The sequence below is a fragment of the Bufo gargarizans genome, chromosome 7, assembly GCF_014858855.1.
Source record: "Bufo gargarizans isolate SCDJY-AF-19 chromosome 7, ASM1485885v1, whole genome shotgun sequence".
Classification (NCBI taxonomy): domain Eukaryota; kingdom Metazoa; phylum Chordata; class Amphibia; order Anura; family Bufonidae; genus Bufo; species Bufo gargarizans.
This window is the reverse complement of record NC_058086.1, coordinates 36,270,227-36,284,155: the sequence shown is the minus strand read 5'-3', so window position 1 is coordinate 36,284,155 and position 13,929 is coordinate 36,270,227. Positions and strand designations below refer to the sequence as shown.

The following is a 13,929-nucleotide window of genomic DNA, read 5'->3' as shown; positions in this document are numbered from 1 at the left end:
CCTTTAAAGCCTCATGCAGACGTCCGTGGAACACGGTCCGTGAGATACCAAACTGGCATTGCAGGAGCGCATGGCTTCATAGCAACCAATGACGCCGATCGCTCCTGCAATGCCAGTCCGGTATCTCACGGACCGTGTTCCACGAACATCTGCATGAGGCTTAGTAGTATTTTAAAGTGATTTTTCTGAACCTGTAAAGAGAATGCCTGTATGTACCATGTATGTATTATACGGAGGTGCCTGTTAATATATGAGTGATTATTATTCGGGGAGACCTTTTGTAGACCAGACTAATATTCTGGAGGCTATGGCCTATGTATTCCATAGGAATCCAGCGGTGTTTCTGAGGCATGAGCAACATTTATGGTTTGGTAACCTAATGGGTCTCCAGGAACCTTAGCATCTGCTCGTGCCTCAGCGACGCTCCATGTGCATTGATCAGATGCACGGCCATAAATCCAGCTTTATATCCCGGGATTGTTTCCTCTACTACATGAATAACTTATGAGGAAACTTTGAAATGTTGGTTTCGAGCCGGCTTTATGATCCATGCTTCGTCTGTCTGACTGGCATGCCTGGAACGTTACATGTTACTTTACAGCACATGTAAACAGTCAGTTTTCAGTAAGGCCGAAAAGGCTTTCCTACATTACAAGCAGAGCCGTTAAAAGAGAAGCCTGTCAGGTACTAAGAGACGTGTTCCCGTAACTCCGTGGTCGGCCCGAGAGATGCGAGGGTAAGCCAGTGATGCATTAACAGGCTTTTTATATGTCAGCATTATAGGATCTTTGATAGGCCTTTAACTCAACAAAGGATGTTCATGATAAGATCTTTTGGTTGAAAAGGCCTGACTACGGAAGCATATCACGATGTCTGTATTTTATCTGGATGCCAGAGCTCGTGGATATTTACAGCTTTTTTTGGGAGGTGGCATTGCATAGAATCAGCATTTATTATTTTGACATATTTTAAATAAAAAACTGCCGATAATCAGAGGTGTTCTGTACATACATGTTAATACATATTAGATTATTGCTTATATATATATATATATATATAATATTTTATTCTTTAATTTATCTTAAGGCAAGAACCTGCGGTTTTGTGTCTAGTCTGCGAAACGGAACAAACCGTATCCGGCATTAAAATCATTGTAAGTCAATAGGTGACGGATCCGTTTTATTCAGTAACGAAAAAAAACAGATCCGGCACTATTGACTTAGATTGATTTTCATGCTGTATTCGTTATAGAAAAAAATAAAAAAGATCCGTCACCCATTGACCCGGTTTGTTCCATTTTGTTTTAATACAACCGCATATGGACGGAACAGATGCATAGTGTTGTTGTAAATTAAACTGATGCGTTTTATTCAGGTTTGGAGATCCTCTGCTGGATCTCCAAAACTTGAATAATAGCCTTATCTGTTTACGCTAGGGGATCGTTCAAACGAACGTGTGCTGCCCGTTCCTGTATTGCGGACCGCGTTTGCGGATCCGCAATACACAGGCACCGTTCCGTGTGCATTCCGCATCACGGACGCGGACACATTCACTTCAACGGGTCCGCAGATCCGGAGATGCAGAACGGAAGCACGAAACGGAACACTTCATGGGGTTCCGTGCCTCTGCACCGCAAAAAGATAGAACATATCTTTTTGCGGAACGGAGGGATCGCGGACCCATTCAAGTAAATGGGTCCACGATTCCCATGCAGCTGCCCCACAGACGGTGCCCGTGCATTGAGGACGTTTGTGTGAACAAGCCCTAACCTGTAGGATATATTGTTATGTCCACCCTACAGATAAGGCAGTTCCATAGACAGTCTAGTAGTTCCCCAACCCATCGAGAGCAGGCATGGCTAATCTATCCTGCAGGGGGGGGGGGTAGCATGGATTGGAGGACTACATCTGCTCTGTTACTTTACTCCCCTTTATAGTGCTATAAAAGTATTGAAGCCTGTTGGACTGGTGTCTAAAGCTGGTCATGCAGGAAAGATAATAAGATTTACAGGTGGTCGAAGCTGCCAATTTCAGTGGGAGACCGCCGCACCGTTCCTCACTAACAGATGTTGGCTGAAGGATAGATTATTTAGCTCCTGCAGGTGATGATGCACCCCAGAGTGGCCTGTGGACAATCTCATGTGTGTGGCTTTCTTTATTGAATTTTTTTTTTGCAACGCATTTAATTTTCCATGGAAATTTTTTTTTTCCGGCTTAGTGGAAACTATATCGATAAACAGTAGAAATCTTATTGTAATTAGCATTTGATCAAATTCTGTAGTTTCTAGTTAGTTTGGCTACTTTCACACCTGCGCTTTCCATTTCCGCTATTGAGATTCGTCATAGGATCTCAATAGCGGATGAAAACGCTTCCGTTTTGTCCCCATTCATTGTCAATGGGGACAAAACTGAACTAAACTAAACGGAATGCGTTTGGCTACGTCCCCATCGCGGACAGAATAACTCTGCAAGCAGCGTTTTTCTGTCCGCAATGTGGTGCGGAGCAAGACTGATCCGTCCTGACACACAATGCAAGTCAATGGAGACTGATCCGTTTTCTCTGACACAATAGAAAAAGGATCCGTCCCCCGTTGACTTTCAGCGGTGTTCATGACTGATCCGTCATGGCTATATAAGACATAATACAACCGGATCCGTTCATTACGGATGCATGTGGTGGTATTATTGTAGCGGAAGCGTTTTTGCAGATCCATGACGGATCCGCCAAAAAACGCTAGTGTGAAAGTAGCCTTAGTTTGCTTCTCTAGTTTAAACTCAAGCCATTTGACTAGACTTCCCCTTTAAGTGATACTTTGTTTCCAGGCAAGGTGTTCGGGCTAGCTTACGGGGCAATCAGTCATGGCTTCCACTTTGTGTAGTGACTCACCTAAGCCGGTATTGTTTTGGTGTTGTCTGAACTTTAGGAAGTTACTTTGCTTTGACATGTTTGATGTTTTTTTGGAATGTGCAGAATTTTAAAAGTTATTTAAGCATCATTCTCCCTATTGTCTGAGAATCGAGCATAATGTGCGAATGAAGCGTTACACTGTGGCTGGAATATCCTGTTTAGCTTAATGCTGGCATTTTTCTACCGTGACTTGAGCAGGTCAAAAAATAAAATTAATACTTTAAATGTTGTGTTTAAGGGTGGCTGTGGACGAGCAGATGTCTTATGGACATCAGTGGGTGAGGAGACATCTGCTCGTCCTCGTTCCTCAATCCAGGAACGTTATATGACTACAAGACATCTGCTCTACCTTGGCTCTTCATCCAATGAACATCATCTTTTCCATGTGGAAAGGACTGTGTTCATTGGGTAAAGGTTGTCCAACCTCTCTCCGATGATGGAAATGCATGAAGAACCAGATTCTAGAGAGGTCAACTCCTCCAAACAATAATTAGCTCAAATTATGATTTTATTTGCCTTTTTTATTAATGCCATAGATTTATTAAATATTTTAAATTAATGTGGACTTTGTGATTTTTCTGCTTGTGGCCATGGACCAGCAGATGTCTTATGGACATCAGTGGTTGACGAGACAACTGCTTGTCTGCGTTCCACTATCCATGAACATTATATGACTAGGAGATATTTTCTCTACTGTAGCTATTCATCCAATGAGCATCATCTTTTCTGTTTTTCTAATAAACGTAATAGGTTGTGTTCATGGGTGAAAATTCTCCAACCTCTCTCCAATGTTTTTTTTAATTTTTTAATTCTATTGGTTTGTAAAATATTTGAATTTTGAATTACTATGGACTTTTCCGTAGAATAGATGAGTCGATGTAATTTCTGCAGCATTTTTGGAATCCTGTCATTGCATTACTGACATCTGTTAATTTATTTCCAGGCATGAAGAGGAGTGATGTCTATCCCTCTCCTCAATGAAGTTGCTCTAATTTAACTGGATTCATTAAGGAATACAAAGAAATCATTACAAGGGATCAATAATGGTGGCTCCTGGCAGCAGAATGCAAACCCATTGGTTATTCCTTCTTATCGCCATCTTGCAGTGTACAGAAGGTAAGCTTTTTTATTTGTCATGACATGAGGGCTGTTAATGGTTCTAGTTGTTTTGGCCCCTGATTTATGTAATCAGTGATGTGCAGCTACTTCAGCAAGCACCATATTCACCCGGTCACAATGACTCTTCTTACAATAATATCGGTGTGGCTGCCTCGGCCATTGAAGTGAAATGTTCACCTAAGGGCTCATGCACACAACCGTATGCCCTCCAAGACATACGGTCCATGAGCGGGACATATGTCCCAGAGCGGCATACAACGTACGAACGGGAGCGCACAGCATCATAGGTTACTATGATACTGTACGCATCGGGCCGCCTGTGGGACTATTGTCCTGCACTTATATAAGCAGTACAGTTGGTCCCGTCGGCGGCCCAATGTGCATAGTATAATAGTAACCTATGATGCTGCTCTGGGACATATGGCCCGGTCACAGACCGTATGTCTCGGAGGGCATACGGTCGTGTGCATGAGCCCTAAGGGTAAGGTTTCTGTAGAACCTCTCTGTGAATCTAAAAGGATTTCTAGGAAGTAAATCCAATAATCCTCCTTGATTTAATTACTTACATCTTCCATGGATGCCAAGTATATAATTTCCAGGACTCCCCTAGGTATTGCATTTAACATACGAGTCCTAATTCCAAACTTTTTTTTTTTAACCAGGTGAACCCAGTTTTCGGATTTGCCCGGTTAACTTTTTCCATTCTCCTTCAATGTTTTTGTAGTGATGATTGTGAAAACCCTGATGACAATTCAGTTAATTTAAAATATGAAAGGGTTGAGCAATGATACAGTTAGTATAGATGGCTTCATTTAGGAGCTGCCAGGTGACATCTGGATTGACAGACCTTCCAAGACATTGAGACTGATGTCAATGACCTAAATTACTGGTAACTACACAGGGCGGATCCCCGTGTTTGTGATAATTGAGATCCAAGTTATCCTCCCACTATCTTCTCTATATCACAACAGTGTGACAACGCTGTATACAGGACTTGTTCATGCCCCGAGGTTTTACGCCAAGACTTTTTAGTTTTTAAAGGGGCTGTCCATCTTGACATTTATAGTAGGACTGGGTTCCACCTCTTGGTCCTGCACCTGTCGGGCATTTGACATCTCGTGTATATACCATAAATGAGATAAGACTACCCCTCAAATGTATAGAATTGAAGATGTTGGCGGCAGTGAAACACGATCAGTTTGTGGATGAGGGGCTATGCATGGAAATACCTGTTTTGTCTCTAGCCTGGCATTCCGTTTGTTAAGGGATCTTTCGCACTGATTAATGGCTTTATGTGTTTATTTGTAAGATCAGAGGATTACTCTTACATCCCGGCTGTATTTTTAACATCTCAGTGGTCCGTGTTCATTTCACTGCTTGCCCTTTCTTTCCCTTCTGGAAGTGATATGAGGCACAGACCTGCCCTCTCTTAGCACAATGTGTTACTTCATGGATAATGCCTCCCTTTGTTTATTTTGCATCAGCCCGAGTTAACGCATTGAGATTTCCTAAAAAGGTAAATGAGGTGTTAGTTGGTGTCTTTGAAATATCTTCACTCTTCCTTCTCCTGTTTGCAACGTTTTTGCCACGGCATAAGGTAGACTCTGTTAATGCAAATGTTCCGCATCAATGCACCCAGTGAATTGTGAACGCTGCATGCCGGCTCCGAAGAATCGGGATTGTAGAGCCTATTAAACCAGCCAATGCAGAACAAGACTGCAGCCATTTTTATTTAATTTTTTTAAGGTAACTGCACACGATGCAGATTACGTGCACTTTTTCTGTGTTGCTAAGTAATCCGTGCAGATTTTAAAATCTACAGCATGACATTTGTGTGATTCTACACCTTATGCATATAGTGCCCTCCCCCCCCCCCCCATTGACTTCAATAAGTTTATTAACATAAACAGAAAATCAGCAACAAAAACTGCATAAAACCACACTAAAACAGTGGTAAATAGTGTAGAGTTACTTACTGTTTTTCTTGATGCTGTTTTTCTGCATACAAATCCGCACTGTGTCCAGGTAGCCTTAGGGTTCCTTTGTGATTTTGACTTTTTAACGTTTTTTTCTCAAATTGTCATTTGGTTATCATATTTTTGCCATTATTGTGATGCAAACCCTACCGTTCAAAGCCTATTAATAGAGCTGCTAATATCGTTCACACATATGAATGGAGATATTTCTTAGAGCCGAAGATATGTGAAATAAAGTTGTGAATCACAGGTCTAGGAATTTTTATTCCCTGTCAATCATCCCGTAGACACCAAGCCCTCTGTATTTTAAAGTTGTTTTTTTTTTTTAGGTGTAATATTGTTAACCTTTCCTTTAGGATTTGTCATCCATATCAGATCAGGAGAGTCAGGCTGCTGGCTGTTTGCAGGCGCTGCTATGCCGCGATCACACGCCGGAATCGCACAGCTCCTTGTAGAGTGTGCATTTAGGAGCAGTGCTGCAGTAAGTGGGCATGATGACCACTACATGGAGTTCTACCACAGCTCCTTATAGAGTGTGCATTTAGGAGCAGTGCTGCAGTAAGTGGGCATGATGACCACTACATGGAGTTCTACCACAGCTCCTTATAGAGTGTGCATTTGGGAGCAGTGCTGCAGTAAGTGGGCATGATGACCACTACATGGAGTTCTACCACAGCTCCTTAGAGTGTGCATTTGGGAGCAGTGCTGCAGTAAGTGAGCACGATGACCGCTACATGGAGTTCTACCACAGCTCCTTATAGAGTGTGCATTTGGGAGCAGTGCTGCAGTAAGTGGGCACGATGACCACTACATGGAGTTCTACCACAGCTCCTTATAGAGTGTGCATTTGAGAGCAGTGCTGCAGTAAGTGGGCACGATGACCACTACATGGAGTTCTACCACAGCTCCTTATAGAGTGTGCATTTGAGAGCAGTGCTGCAGTAAGTGGGCACGATGACCACTACATGGAGTTCTACCACAGCTCCTTATAGAGTGTGCATTTGGGAGCAGTGCTGCAGTAAGTGGGCACGATGACCACTACATGGAGTTCTACCACAGCTCCTTATAGAGTGTGCATTTGGGAGCAGTGCTGCAGTAAGTGGGCACGATGACCACTACATGGAGTTCTACCACAGCTCCTTATAGAGTGTGCATTTGAGAGCAGTGCTGCAGTAAGTGGGCACGATGACCACTACATGGAGTTCTACCACAGCTCCTTATAGAGTGTGCATTTGGGAGCAGTGCTGCAGTAAGTGGGCTCGATGACCACTACATGGAGTTCTACCACAGCTCCTTATAGAGTGTGCATTTGGGAGCAGTGCTGCAGTAAGTCGGCATGATGACCACCACATAGTGCATGGAGTTGTGTAGTTCTAGCACAGCAGCTCCTGCAAACAGCTGATCGCCAGGGTGCTGCTCTTTGGACGGGTGTGATAACGACAATGCAGACTTAGGAGAGTTCAGCAACTGTGGCAATAATGCATTACTATGGTGTTCGGTAGCTGTAAGGTTTGGAGTGAGATTTGAATTGATTGTTGTGATCATTACACATATGTTTCCATCTTTGGTCCCTTCTTGTTGGTCCCAAGCATTTTGGATCCTGCAAAAAGGCTTTTTTTGGGGGGTAACTTAAGGAGGTTGTGCAAGACTGCCCTCATTCTGCCGGACCTGTAAAGGGAAGATGTCTTGCCTGCATCCTGGCGCCAGCTCCCTGCTCCTTCTCCTGCAGGCCTGCAATGCTCCGCTGGGCTCCAGCCGATGTCAACAACCGGATTTGTCACTTTAGCCCAGCGGAGGATCACAGGCCTGTAGGAGACGGAGTGGGGAGCTGGTAAGTCATCTTCCCTTTGCAGGTCCGGCAAAATTGGGGCTTTGCCTTTAAAAAATAAAAAATAAAAATAGGCTAGGTCATCAGTTATAAAAGTTTGGAAACCCCCTTTTAACCTTAGATACAAAATAAATATATCACTTTACTCAGCATGATCAACCCTACCAGACAATATGCCTGTTTTAATAGGGTTGATCATGCCGATAGGCTCTTTGAAACCTTTTTAATAAGAGGCAGGAGAACATGTGAACAAAAAACACATTTGTGTGACCTTATTTTATTAAAAAGCTAAATGAGTGGCAAAGCTCCACCACTTAAAGTATCAGAATTTTGCTGGTTAAGTAAAAAAAAAGAAAATGTTTGTTTTTATTTCTGGAAATCTTTCCGGCGCTGCCACAGATTGAGTGAAGTGCAGTTCAGGCACCTTGACCGTAGAGGGTATGTGAGAGCCAATTAACCTTCAATAAATAAATGGTGCGCCTACATGACTTTGATAATTTACGTGAAAACTCCATTTCTCCTCTAAGAACACAAAAGCTCTTTGAAATGAGTGGAAAATGAAGACCGGGTTAAATCTCATAAAAGTCCTGGAAGCTGCAAGGATGATTTACTCCTGCAGTGTTTTTGTTAGGGGGCTTATTTTAATCAGTGTATGAGACGCAGAGGTTAATTACCGTCCATGCTCAATAACCCATAAATAACAGACATTGACTTCTGTTGTCTCTTTCATTTGTGCCCGGCAGATCAAAGCTAATTATTATGGGTTACTGCATTATAGGTTTTCTTAGTAAGTAGCCCCTATTGTCATCCAATAGGGCATCGAGTTCAACCGGAAAGACTTGGATATGCTTGTTTTGTCATTTGTAGAATTTACTTGTGGATATAACATTTAAAGGAGGACCAAACCTGAGGTATTGCATGTATAATAGTGTAAAAAAGCTTTTAAAGGGGTTGGCCACCTTCTTTAGTTCGATAGATCTGCAAAGGGAAGCATACTAACCTGCTCCCTGCCATCTGGTCTTGGCTTCCCAACCTTGGTTGCTTCATACAGATCCCTTACTGTCAAAATCCTTTTTTACACAGCTGCAGCCTATCCTTGCCACAGCAGTGACCTGGTCCTCTGGTGGCATGTCAATTGGTCACATGACTCAAGATGGGCAAGTCACCACTGCGGTGTAAAAGCTGATGTTCACAGCAGGGGACCTAAGTGAGACAGTCTATGCTAGGGAGTGAAGGAACTGGGACCCAGTGAAGGGGAGCAGGTAAGTATGCATCCCTTTGCAGGCATGCCCAAGAGGGGGAATTTGCTAAGAAAAGAAATGTGGCTATCCACTTTAAATGGATCTCTCCACAATTGATGTTAGACTGTTGCTCCATTCAAATTCCTCCTCACTGCTCCACTGTTTTAGTGGGGCCCAAGCAATCAGATATTTGTCACCCATCAAGAGGATCGATGATAAATGTTGGATGTAGGGAACACCAATTTAGGTGTCGTGGACAGAGTAGAGAGAGCCTTGTGATCAAACTTGTGTAGAGGGGCACCTTGGATAGATATATGGTGCCTCCAGGAACCTTCTTAAGGAAAAAAGTCTCCTCTAGAAGCAATATTGGTTCCCATGGAATGTGACACAAGTTACCTTTTTTCTTGGTCTTCTGTGAAATCTACTGGAAAAGAAAACCTCTAGATGCCCTCTGTTTGATGTCAGAGGCATAATGGATTATAGTAGGGCCTTGTAAACTTCTGTGGCTACTATAGTACAGGTCAATGAAACTCAAAGATTGTAAAGAGATGTAATACGGTAGTGTGCATGAAGCTTCAGGTCAATGTTTTTCAGGTTCTCAGAATTGCAGATTAGATGGAGATCAAGGGGGAAGATAACATTGCTGACTTCCTGTCAATTATCTTTTGCCTAAGCACTACAGTTGTCCTCCACACCGGCTGAAATTCACATTAACGCAAAAAAAAAAATCCACTGCATTCAACAGAAGTCAATGTTTCCTAAATCGTTGGGAGATTTTTTTAAACTCTTTATGGTGTGGACAAGGTGAGGTTTTAATATTAGTATATGGATTTTCCAAGATATAATATACAGAGGTAATAACTGTTTTAAGGAATGTCATACTGCCCCTTTCAAAAAGAATTGCATAAAAAACAAAAAAAACGCCCACATATTATACAGATCCTTTCCAAAAATTTTAAATGTTTTGTTCTCTGTCTTAATAATGATCATATTACATTAGTAGATGTCCCATATCTGCTAGAACAATTCAATTTTCAGATTCAAGCAGAGGACCTATCGGGGATTGTATTTTAACGTGTACCAGGTCCGGTCCCAGTGATTAGTTCACCATTTAGTTGGCTGAAGTAGAACCTATAAGTTATCCGTGTTATTCTCGTGCTGTAAATCAGGCTCGAGACACAGCGTCTTTGAGACCGTATTAAATATCTAGGTTAAGCATGAATCTTTTTTGGACGCTGGGAGAAAGGGAGGGAAACAGTACAAGTTTCATAATGTGAATATTAACATGGCTTTGAGCCACAGTATTCACGTGAGAGCCCATACACATTTCTTACAGCTCGCTGGTGGAATGGAAAGTGGGCCAAGGGCAACACAGTAAAAATTAGTAGCACCTAATATGAATGAAAAAGTGTAAAAGTGGAAATAAATGTTATGTTAGAGATGTGAACTCGGAGGACTGCCGGAGCCATCCCCTTTAAATCGCCGGAATGGAAATGCTGCACACTTTTTTTTTTTTTTTTCAAGATCTTGCAGCTGTTTCAGAAAATGAAATTAATTCCCTGCTGTTAATCTTGTATGTTTCTGTATAATTTTGAGGGATTGCAGGTGTAGGCAAATTATTCCATAGTGATTCCGTCCCCCCCCCCCCCCCCCCCCTCTCACCTCATTTCCTCCTTGCCAGACAGATACTAGCTCCTTTTTTTGGATTTTTGTGTTCTCCTCGAAAGCATAAAAAAGGTTAACTTTATTTGGATTTGAGTGGCACATGGAAGGATTTTCTCCGACAGATCACGCAGTTGGTTGCTTGATAAACATCAGCCAGTTTCTGTTGCTTAAAGGGCCGTCACTGCGTTAGTTCCAGTGGTTAGTGTGTCACTTGCTGTGGGCGAAAAAAACCATTGCATTGAATGTTGACTTTGTAACCAGCAGTGGGGAAGAGGGAAAAAAAAAAGAAAAACTCTGTCCTTGCCAAGAACTAATTCCACTATAATTCCATCTGTACTATATTCCTGTTTTCTTAGAAGTAAAATATGAAAGCTGCTTGACTGTATTTTTGAATAGGGCTTTTGCAGGAGCCAGTCGTAATGATCACTGCTGCGGGGGCTTCTTGTTTGTGACATAAACGATCTCGTTCCGGGCTCGGCTGCTTACAAGGGTCTTTTTTGGCCTTTTTATCATGAGTACTCCACAGTCATTAAGTTTCAGGAAATTCCCTCCCTTTTATTTCTTATTACTTAAGTAATCTCTTGGCTACAAACTGCAAGGAGAAAGAACCGGCGCTTTCATGCAACTCGAAGGAAATGCACAGAGAGACAGTAAACCTAATTTTTACAAGCTAATAAAAAAAAGACCCAAAAATCAGAATAAGTAATATTCGAATAGCAACGGGGAAGAAGGGGGGGGGGGGGGAATTGTTCGAGTTCCCGGGGGTGGTATGGTAAAATGAAGTCGGAAATCGAGGCTGAATTCGAGGGAATTAAGATACCACATTCTGACCAAATCTAAATAGTCAAGAGACAAGCTCCCAATTATAAAATTGCTCTGAAATTGCACATCTGCTATAACTTTTATCAGAAACGGAAACGTATTAAATGGAGAATTTAGTTTAATATGCCCTTGTCTTTTTATACATGAGGCATTCGGCCCGTGATGTTGCCACATTTCTTTCTCTCCCAGAATACGTAGCCCATATGGTTGCCAAACACCAGAGTATTTTTATGGCTCGACATTCATTTTACTCAAACTTTCCATTTTTATTCAAGTCACTTTTAAAGTAAATCCTTTCTCTCAAAGCACATCTGTCCCTGTATCTTAAAAAAAAATTATAAAAAAATCATTGGTAGTGTTTTAATAAAAAAAATATCAAATGAGTAAAATACGGTAAATTAGTGTGTATATACCATTTATGTATGTGTGTGTATATACATATATATATATATATATATATATATATATATATATAAAGTTCCCTATAGAAACTACCAGTACAATTACTTTTATTTATTTATAATTTTTTTCTTGAAAAGGGCCCCCTCCCAAATTTAGCCAAATATACATTTCTTTCACGTATACTGGTCGTTTGTTAAATGTCTTTCATATTTAGCGCAGGTAAAAGATTGAGTGCGGTGATTTTTAAATATGGGCTTTATGTTTGTTTTGCTTTCCCAAATTAGGTACATTTGTCTACCTTTAGTCGATGAAGGTTCTGTTCAGGCTAGGCATAACATAAATTTTAACCTCCAGCCTAAATGAAGGCCCTGTAGAACGTTAAACATTATGTTTTTGTAAGAAAAAAATGCTTTTGGGTATTTTTCATTCTTTTTATATTTTTTTTTAAACTTTGCGCATAAAAGTCCATTGCTTAGTTTAAAGATGATAAATTATTTCAAATTTCACTGTTTTAGTTTTCCTGATGTTTGCTCTGTCTTTCTTTACTGTGTGTATTACTTTAGCGGTCTGTGCTCCTCGCATGTGTCGTAGCGTTACGTCCTTATGTTGATCGTTACTGTTTTTTTTTTTTCTTATTGCGCACATCAGCCTCTGTTTACTGATCAATAGATCAGATGCGAGCTTAAGGAGTAAATTATTTAATATGATGGAGAATGTTTGGATGTCAAGGTCTCCTGGAAACCCTTGTTAAATGTTATTAGCAAAGCATTTCTATGAGCAAACGCAGGGTCAAGGAATATGGAGATGCATGGCTTTAACATTTTATCAAAGCTGTCTTTTGAAAATTGATGTAATGTACTGATTCTTTAACATTTTATATCTTCAATATCTTTCTAATACACTGTATTGCCTATGGCACGTTAGGACAATTAGGTCTGCGCTCATTTTAAATTGGGAAATTCTGAATGTACTGTAGATGCGAAGGAGCAAAAAGTGGAAAAATTAAATAAATATATAGCTTTTCTTTATTATTACTGGTAGGGTAGTAGTATTGCATGTACAGGTATAAAAAAAAATAAAAAATTATGAAAAAAAATAATAATTATGGACCAGTAATGGGAGTATTCTGAGCGATTTATGCCCTTACACTATTGCTTCCATTGTAACCCGTCTCTCAGCATGAATATTTAGCTGACATTTATCCATTTCTAAGCCGCATACTGCTGCCTGCCTCTTTGTCGAGGGGGGATGTAAGTGCGAAGGAAGACAGATGAAATTGTACACTACTGTGTCCTTCCTATTGTTTCTGGCTACTGAAATGTCCCTTTTCATATTCTGCAAAGGATTGAAGCGCATAATCATCCGTTTATAAAGCTCCTGTGACTTATGGCATATATTCTGTTGAAACGAGAAGTGGTGAATATTGTCACTGGTTACTTTTAGAAATGAGAACCATTCGTGTTTCTACAAGCAAAGGGTAAAGCTACCTTAAGGCAAAATGACACGCATTAAAATGCTTTGTCTGCTAAAACCATATTTTCTCCCCTTTTGTCTCATGAACTTTCCTGTAAGTTTAAAGTGATCCTCACATCTTTATAGGTCTGTGTTTTCGCATTGGTGTCTGGGAAGTGACTTGGTCAAGGGATTAACTCTTTGGCAGAAAGAGCGAACTCTGTAATGGTTCTCCATTAATCTTCTCCTTTGACATGTACATCTTAAAATTATTTTGACTTCCCCTTTTTACCCTAGCCAGGGCTGGATTAAAAGTGTAGCTGATGGGTGAGAACCTTCAGGCCCTTCTCCAGTTACTGTGCATTTCGCATAGAGCTGTGAGCGTTGACTCATTTGGTTTTCATGCATTAAATATGATGACAGAGTCTTAGGTTGCTCCAATTATCACACTTCTAATTAGGTGTTCACCGGACATTATGCTCATCTATGGGAGAAACTTACATTATGGCTGATTTTT

The 13,929-nt window shown here is 41.0% G+C and overlaps 1 protein-coding gene across 8 annotated transcripts in view; it reads left to right on the top strand.

Moving 5' to 3' along the window:
• Window positions 1-13,929, top strand: part of ADGRL2 (adhesion G protein-coupled receptor L2) — a 180,514-nt gene that overhangs the window by 27,998 nt on the left and 138,587 nt on the right. For all 8 annotated transcript variants that reach the window (XM_044301911.1, XM_044301908.1, XM_044301915.1 and 5 more), the window contains exon 2: window positions 3,851-4,023. In XM_044301911.1, the coding sequence (XP_044157846.1) occupies window positions 3,951-4,023 (73 nt within the window). In that variant the 5' untranslated portion in view covers window positions 3,851-3,950. The remainder of the gene's footprint in view (window positions 1-3,850; window positions 4,024-13,929) is intronic.